Source organism: Chanos chanos, chromosome 15, assembly GCF_902362185.1.
Source record: "Chanos chanos chromosome 15, fChaCha1.1, whole genome shotgun sequence".
Taxonomy (NCBI): domain Eukaryota; kingdom Metazoa; phylum Chordata; class Actinopteri; order Gonorynchiformes; family Chanidae; genus Chanos; species Chanos chanos.
Genome location: NC_044509.1, coordinates 13,753,504 through 13,762,256, shown reverse-complemented (window position 1 = coordinate 13,762,256; position 8,753 = coordinate 13,753,504). Strand labels below are relative to the sequence as shown.

The 8,753-nt window shown below is 42.7% G+C and overlaps 1 protein-coding gene across 1 annotated transcript; it reads left to right on the top strand.

The window, feature by feature from the left end:
• The first annotated feature begins 258 nt into the window (after positions 1 to 258).
• On the top strand, positions 259 to 6,958 carry wnt11 (wingless-type MMTV integration site family, member 11). The gene is made up of 5 exons (XM_030793069.1): positions 259 to 341; positions 2,005 to 2,237; positions 3,592 to 3,872; positions 4,039 to 4,331; positions 6,784 to 6,958. Exons 1-5 carry the CDS (start codon positions 259 to 261, stop codon positions 6,956 to 6,958), a joined length of 1,065 nt encoding a protein of 354 aa, XP_030648929.1.
• Positions 6,959 to 8,753: the final 1,795 nt, after the last annotated feature.

The window sequence follows — 8,753 nt, the reverse complement described above, 5'->3', positions numbered from 1 at the left end:
GCCATTTACACGATTTTCAGAAAATCCTACTGCAGTTATTTCATACTGATACAATGTGCAGGGAGGACCTACTTCCTCTGTAAAGTTACACTTTTGATTTATAAAAAAAATAATGTTTTGTTTCAGGCATTAGAGGGACCGCGTGGCACACCTTGTCATGGACGCTAGCTTTTAATTGCGATTTTGTGCCAAGAAGCCGTTGAGCCAACACGCGCACCTGCAGAACTGTCCTGACCGAGTTGGACTGGAGTTATCACAATGCAGAGAGCTTTCCCCTCGCTTCCACTTTGTCTGGTCACGGTTCTGTCCTTGTCCCAGCTTTGTTCTGGAATCAAATGGCTGTAAGTGTCTCTCATCATCTCTACAGGCTATGAACAGAAAAGCGAGATATGCGCTTTAAGTCTATACCACTGATTATTACAATTGATACCCTTTTTCCCAGTTTATCGTATTGTACATTTTAACTTGTTGTTATAAAGCAGTGTAGGTAATAGTAGACATTTTCGTATAATTGTCTACATCAGAAATGTGTACGAACATGTCAAATGAATAGGAGTATGAGAATGGTTTGATGTTCTCAAAAAGCACATTCTTGTAAGTGGGTTTATGAAGTCTTCTGTTTTTGTGAAAGTGGCAGCAATGTGTTTTGTCTGCAATGTCTTTGTATTAAATGAATTTTAATATCAGAACTGCTCATGATGTTGGACAGCAGCTGGGCAGCTTAATGCGACTTAAATGCATGAAAGTGCTCCCATAGCTTTGATAATGCATGGCTCATAATGTGAAACAGATGCAGCCATAAACACCTGCAAATTCTGGGTAACAGAGAGCTTGGTTTTGGAAGAGGTGAGGGGGAGGGGGGGTGGTGGTTCAGTCACAGCTTATCACTGGGCACAGAGTGGCAGCCTCTCGCCCCTAATCCAAAACAGGACAAGGTGTAAGAGTTTGTGACTGGTTCTCATGAACCTCAGTGTGCGAGAAAAAGAGAACAGGAACTTGAACTCATCACAGGGAGTTTGCTCCACTTGTTTCTAGGCCACTTTTAGTACCTTCCATGGCAGAACAGTTAAATCAGAAACTACATCACAGGAGAAAAAGAGAAAAAAAACAGAGGAAGATTCCGCCAAGGGAATCTTCTCAGCTATTCTCGATAAATCTGGCGGCGAATCTTTTTCACTATGTCAAAGGAGTGTTGATGAATGAATCCCTTGGCATTGTCTAAGAAGCACTTTGCCATGCTGTGGTCACTGGTGTTTCAACTGTGGCCAATTCTGTTGGCGAACGTGCAGGTTTTTCCATTGGCAATCAGTATTTTGTGCTTTCTGTAGTTCCAAAAAGATTTATTTGGCCAGAAATTCCTCTTTTCTTCCATTAAGTGTAATCTGGATTGATTAGCTGCAGAGACAGCTCGTTGTCTACACGCCTTAGTCTGAAGCACACAGAACAATCTCTGTTCCGAGCGAGACTTTGTCAGCCGGGCGAAAATGGCTTTCTAATGATGTTGCCCTCGGCCCTTGGCATGTTCGAACAGCATATTTTACATTATAGTCATTAAGCTTCAGTCTGAAATGCATAATTAAATGGCTGTTTAACATTCTCTATTTGTCTTAAAGTTAAGAACTCAAGAGAATATAATTTTAGTGAAGGGTGTGATGTGTTTCCACCTCTGCTGTTTCTTCATTGTTGTAATTATTGTCATCATCGTTGCCCCTTTAGCTTTTATCACAGGCGTCTATAAAAATATAACACACCATTACACATTGTTGTGGTCTATTGAGTCAGTTCTGTCAAGCTTATAACATGCACTTATACCAATCCTCATAAAACGTATAAATGTGACTGTGTGTGTGTGTGTGTGTGTATGGGTGTGGGTGTCTATGTGTGTGTGTTTCTTTGTGTGCGTGTCTATGTGTTGGCGTACGTTTGAAAGGACTTCTATTGATTTAGTTGTGCGTATATTTCTGGCCATGTATCTGTTATCATGGGGTTTCTTTCGTTGTGCAGGGCTTTATCACAGACACCACCAACCTTGCATATCAATAAGACACAGCACTGCAAGATGCTACCTGGCCTGGTCTCTTCTCAAGCCCAGTTGTGCCGAAGCAACCTGGAGCTCATGCAGACCATTATCCAGGCAGCCCGGGAGGTCAAGAAGACCTGTCAGAAGACCTTTGCTGACATGCGGTGGAACTGCTCCTCCATAGATACCCCCAAATATCTGCCAGACCTGGAGAGAGGTATGTTATTAGCTTAGGAGGAGTGTCTTGTACTAAGGATGCTTGTGTTGCCTTTGAAATTTACATTGAATCTGAGAAAGAAAAATATCATGGCATGTTATGAAGACTTCTGTCAGCACTGTTGTGTCTTTTAAAACCAGGTTTGAGATTTCACAGTTGAAACTGATGAGACTTTGGAGAAACTTAAGCAAAGCTTGCGTTAGAGTATCAGCAGTTTCATACCTCAGTAAGCAATTGTCTGCCACAGGCCCCCACAATCCAGTAAGGATGGTTCCCCCTCCCCTGTGTAGAGCACTGTAGATTCTTGTCATGTTCCCAGGGGTTCTGAGGGACCTGTTTGTTTGTCTGATGGCAAAGTTTAAAAGAAAGAGGAGCGGTTTTACTAGGTTTTAATAGTCTCTCCACAGTCTTCCACAATATGGCAACCAAAGTCTGTCATTCTCCTTTGTACCCTTCTGGATGATAAAAGAAATCATGTATTCGCCCACCCAAAACCATCAACCTTCAAAACTTGTACAAAGCGCTACTCTCTCAAGCTCTTTTTGATCTGGTGGTTTGCTTGGATGGGGAGTGTGAGGCTTCATTGTTTTCTGTCCTGACGAACAATAGTATCCATTCTTTTGGTGACTAATAGTACAGGGATTTTATGTGAGTAGCGGACACAGATATGTTTTGTGGTGTTCTGTTTAAACTCTGCCGAGAGTCTTTTGAAATCCCCCACCAAGAGCTGAAAAGCTGTCTGCTTGCCCTGTCTCATCCCTCTGTTTACACTATGTTGTTTTGCCAATTAAGATTTAAATTTAGGATAGGTATTTTCAAATAAGTAACACAACTTTTTTATTTCGTCACGAGCAGGTATTTCAGCAATAGATTCTAGTTTCGTGTGCAGTGTTATTTAACTGTTAATTTAAGGGTTTAATGTCGGAAGGTGATGCTGAACTCCACTAAAGTTATACCTGTGAACATTCAGAGGCTCTTAGTGAAGCTGTCGATGAGACGAGGAGATCACGAATTTGTCACCGCTGAGCCAAGCTCAAAAAGCACTTGCCATCCACAGATGGTTTACATGCAGGGGTGATTATGTGTATCTTATCAGAGGTCATGATGGGCTTTTCTCACATCTTTTACCCAGACTTGAAATACACTACGTACCGCATGTGAACACATCCATCCAATCTCCATTACCCTCAACATTCCCTGGTTGTCTGCAGTTCACTTGATATCCTATTCCGCTTAAAGTGAGCAGAATGAGCTCTGATTTAGGAAGCTTAAGTTGTTCTAATACTGTCTGATACATCTAAGCTCTCTTTTGAAACAAACTCTCATTCTCTTTCGCACTCTTTTTTTTTTTAAGGAACGAGGGAGGCAGCGTTTGTGTACGCTCTGTCAGCGGCTGCCATTAGCCACACCATAGCTCGGGCTTGCACCTCTGGTGATTTGAGGCTGTGCTCATGCGGGCCTATACCCGCGGAAATCCCTGAGCCTGGGTACCGCTGGGGCGGCTGTGCTGACAACTTGCACTATGGCCTTGTCATGGGCTCCAAATTCTCTGACGCCCCGATGAAGATGAAGAAGAAGTCGGGTTCTCACGCCAACAAGCTGATGCATCTACACAACAGCGAAGTGGGGAGACAGGTACGCATCACTGTCACCTATTCATTCAGCAGTGATGCTGAATATGATTATCAGAACTGGTAGCTGCACAGTGTGAGGACACATGGTATGCTCCAAAAAGCTTTCATGAGATTGCCATTTTCCACATACGCTCTAAGTGACCCCTTCTTCTTTCTGTCATCTTTAGGCCCTGAGAGATGCCGTGGTGATGAAATGTAAGTGCCACGGTGTATCAGGTTCTTGCTCCATACGCACCTGCTGGAGAGGCTTGCAGGACCTGAAAGACATCGCCATGGACTTAAAAACAAAGTACCTGTCCGCAACCAAGGTTGTACATCGGCCCATGGGCACGCGCAAACAGCTCGTCCCTAAAGACATCGACATCCGGCCGGTCAGAGAGAACGAGCTGGTCTACCTTCAGAGCTCCCCAGACTTCTGCTCCAAGAACGAGAAACTGGGTTCTGTTGGCACCCAGGGCAGGTGAGGGCCAACACTGACGACTCTTGTAGCCATGTTTGTAGGAATAATTAGATCTGTCCTGATGTCCTTCATCAATGAGTTTTTAGACTTGTTCGGGGCTAATGTTGGTTAAGTGATATGTATTTTTTTTTTCTTGTCATAGAAAAGATGAAGCGTTTTTTTTTCTCTCCAGAACTTGCACTACATTCTTTTGAAATACAAGTTATTCATTGTTAGGTCTTTGCCCTGACCCTAAGGACATGTAAGAAACCCCCCCCCCCCCTCCCCCCCAACCCGCCCTGCTTGTTCCTCAGGAATGGACTTGCTAGGCTAGGACATGGAATTAATGAGCTGCCCTGCTCTCTCAGCAGCAGCAGTGGCACCATTTTGTTTTGAAAAGCCCCGATAAAGCAAGTGGGTCCTGAGACCGGGCTGTCTGTGCTGTTTCTGTGCACGTGTCACTGACATGGTCACCGTTAGTATGCCTTCTCAGGGTCTCTTATCACGACCTGTGAGTAATACAACTATTCATAGCACTCTGTGCTCTCAGCTGATAGCGCTTTAAGACTATCAAACGGCAAAGGAAATAGTACCCAGAGATTAGGGAAACAATAAAGGCTCACAATTTTATTTTATGTTTTACGCGGTGGGTTTTGATATTACGATAGCTATCTTTTGGCAGGAACTCCCCTGCCTGTTTTTGTCAGCAAGTTAGCCAACTCCCACAATTAGGCTAAAGATATACGTCTGCCATCCCTTTTAGCCCTGGTGCAAGAAGAGGAGGCCAGTCATCTGATTCTGCCCTAACTCCCTCTTCACCTAGATAACCTGAAGACATGTTCCATGTCAGGTGCACTCACCAAACTCCCTGTTACCATTACCTCAGACATGATAGGAGCATTGGCACGTGCTCCTAAATCTATATATTTAGTACCTCACGAGCAGTCACAAGACACTGTAGCCGTTTTGTAATCATTAGCTTACGTCGACAGGCTAACGTGTTAGGTTGATACGCGACTATGTGTGTGTGTGTGTGTGTGTGTGTGTGTGTGTGTGTGTGTGTGTGTTTTGTGCGTTGCTACTCTGGTGGCCTCAGAAATTCCTAGAACACTTTGGACACCTCTTGTTTCCCTCTGTTACTTCCTCCAGCCTGATGTGTCCCCATCCTCTTCCCCTTCTCTCCTGACCGCTCGCACTTCTCTTTTGTTTGATACCTGTAACCGAGCGGCACCGCGGACGTTCGGGGTCAGGATGTCCTTATCTTTGCACTAGCCTCTCGTCTGAGGAGGCATTTAGATAAAGCATCAGTTTAACCAAAGCTGGAGACCAAAGCTGGATTTAGAATCTGATCTGCGGAGAGAGCACCGGGAGAGATAGTGTGACAGCATTGAGCAATCACACATGTAATCTCGCCTTTAAGCTTTTTGGAAGCTTACTGTATGCCTTGCTGCAAATATGTTCTTTAATAATAATAATAAAAAAAAAGGAGTGTAGGAGTTAAATCTGAATAACATCCAGGGGGCTTTACGGATGATCTGTATCACTAAAGAAACAACCACTGTGGTCTCTTTAGGGAGGGTATACATGAAACAGAGTCCACTACTTATACTCTCTTTGCAGTCCACCAAAAGGGATAAAAAGTGATCTAGTGCTGTAGGGAGAAATGGGATTTTTTTTTTTTTTTTGTGACTCAGAGAGCTGTTAACAACTTTGAGATTCCCATGTTATGCTTTTGTTGATTGCCCTGTGAGAGTCGCTGAGAGCAGCTCTACTTGTGAGAAAGGCCGCTCTTCTCCCCCACCTCTCCCCCGCCTGGACAGGCACCCCCCCCCCCCCCTCCACACCCTCCCCAGTGTCTCTCTCAGCACACAGGCCATTAACACCACACAATTATAAAACAATGCACTTATGGGGAGAGAGAGAGACCTAAACGGAGGGTGATCTCTCCTTGTGGACCGAGTGTGATTTATGACATGGCTATTCTCTGCTTACTTTAGTTGCCTTAGGCTGTTGGGAATAAAAGGCTCTCTAGGATCTACAGTGCGATGACTAAAGCCAGGGGAGAATGTTTCTTTTAATGCAAACCAAATACCTCTATAATGGCCGACACTTTTTTTGCGGCTTTTTTTTTTTTTCTCCTTTCTCATAATTTTTACCCGTAATTTTGACCTGCTACAACCCACGGAGACGCGCCTATGTTGAATTTAGAGGTGGCTTTCTTACTCACTAAAGAAAACTGATAAGATTGCTTGTATGTGAAATGTTGCATTACTTCAGCATACGATCAAAGAACTTTTGCGCTTACTATCAATCATTTAAGAAAGACTTTGTAGCTTAATGGTTCACGTTCCACCTCTTGCGGTGTGGGAAGGGGGTTATTTAATGGCATGCCAAATATTTGACGTAGTTGGTGTTCAGTTTTTTCTTTTTTTTTTTTTTACACCCTCCCCCATCTCTTCTCTGTCCATTACAGGCAGTGCAACAAGACGTCCAGTGGCAGCGACAGCTGTGACTTGATGTGTTGTGGCCGAGGTTATAACCCCTACACGGAGCGGGTGGTGGAACGCTGCCACTGCAAGTACCACTGGTGCTGCTATGTGACCTGCAAGAAGTGTGAGAGGACTGTGGAGAGATATGTGTGTAAATGAGTCATCTCTTCTTCTCAAGCACACCGAGCAGCCCACCCTGCCTTTATCCTTTCAAGGATCCCCCCACTCACCCCCCCGCCACTTCCCAAATCCTTCTATCCCCCCCCCCACCCCCTCACCATTGCCCTGTGCCCCTCTCTCTCTCTCTTCCCTACACCAAATTCACTCACTCGACCACTCTGGGCCACAGATAACCAAAGCACTATATTACAGAGAAAGGCTTACTTTTGTCTTAAGCTTTTTTTTTTCCCATAGCTTGTATATTTTGAGGAGAAATGATTTATTTTTGTTCAACCTCTGTTTTTAACAGATTTCCGACATAAAGTTGGACCTATTATTATTGTTGTTGTTTTTTCATTTTAAGGACATTGCCAAAGGTATTGTGAGAAATACCTTTTGGTTTTCACCCAGCCCACCGTCCGTGACCTTTTCTCTCAGATGTGTGCATATGCTGCCTTCTCCGGATTATCAAAAGCCTGTTATTTTATCTTGTACTTTTATTAGAATACATAAAATTGGATTTTTTTTTCTGTCACACAGGGGCTCTTTGGTCTCTCTACAGACGTACATTCTCTCTGCCCCCATCATATGTTGACTTTGAGTAGACTCACTGGAACCACATCCTGGAATTAGTAGACTTCCAATGGTTCCACAGACTTCCGACTCAAAACGGTACTCTGTTTTTACAAAAAAAAAAAAAAAAAAAAGAAAAAGAGGAGGAAAGTGTCAAAGAAGAAAGGCAAAAGAATGCTGAACATTTAAAGGGAACTTCATAAACAACAGCTCTCAGATGGAGAACTGTGAAAAGCAGTTGGATAAGTCTGAATACTTTTGGCTCTGCAACTTGAGTGGGACGTTGCATATATACATGTTATCTCCAACAAGGACATTGAACTATAAATATTTGCCTTCTTTCATATTTGCCCATAACGTGAAGAATGCAAGATGCTCAGAAGTAATCTATTCATAGCATGTGATCAGAATCCATAATGCCAGCCATAATGCCACATATTGAACCACTTTTCTGTGGATGTACATAGTGTCATTTTTTGTATGCTGAATTTAAAAAAAAAAAAAAAGAAATATTTATAAACTAATTAAAGAATCTTTACCAAACCGTTTACAACTTCAAAGACTCATTTTCTTTCCACAAATATCTTTGTTTTGTCAAGATTACAGATCTTGTCTAGAACTAAATAAAAAGGGAAAAAAGAAAAAAAGAAAAAGGGTTGTGATAACGGACTGCACATTTTAAAGCGCTGTTTCTCTGCCGTCCATTAATTGAATTTCCTTCTCTTGAACAAATAACAATTTTGCACAATTGTCTGTGACGGTGATATAAATCAGCTTACACTTATAATTTGTACTCAAATTAAAGGCCAACAAAGATCAGCCTCCAAGAAAAAAACAAAACAAAAAAAAAAACCATGGGAAAGTCTTACTTTGGACATACCGTGGCCTCATTAATAGCATTTCATAACGGGACCAATATGTTAGGTGCACCAATTCAACACTTTTCAGAGTTTCATTGTCCATTAGGTACAGCTCTTCGTGTAAGATTGTACAATCCACCTTTAACTGTAACAGAGGGGAAAAAACATGATGAAAAACAGACTAGCACGATGCTAATTTTTGAAATGTGAAGGAATGGAATAATATAAATGAAAACAATTTGGCACGCTGTTTTGTAAGCATTACATTCTAACCAAGCAATTGGCTTTAATTCTTTAAACTGGTTCTCATAATGTAAACTCAAGTCATGGAACTTTCCAGGGGTTAGAGCTCAGTCTAGGCT

Bases quoted from the DNA above. Each gene is read 5' to 3' on its own strand.
- wnt11 (XM_030793069.1), top strand. From the start codon at position 259: ATGCAGAGAGCTTTCCCCTCGCTTCCACTTTGTCTGGTCACGGTTCTG. The intron at 2,238-3,591 runs GTATGTTATTAG...TTTTTTTTTAAG, and splicing joins TCTGCCAGACCTGGAGAGAG to GAACGAGGGAGGCAGCGTTT. The intron at 4,332-6,783 runs GTGAGGGCCAAC...TGTCCATTACAG, and splicing joins TCTGTTGGCACCCAGGGCAG to GCAGTGCAACAAGACGTCCA.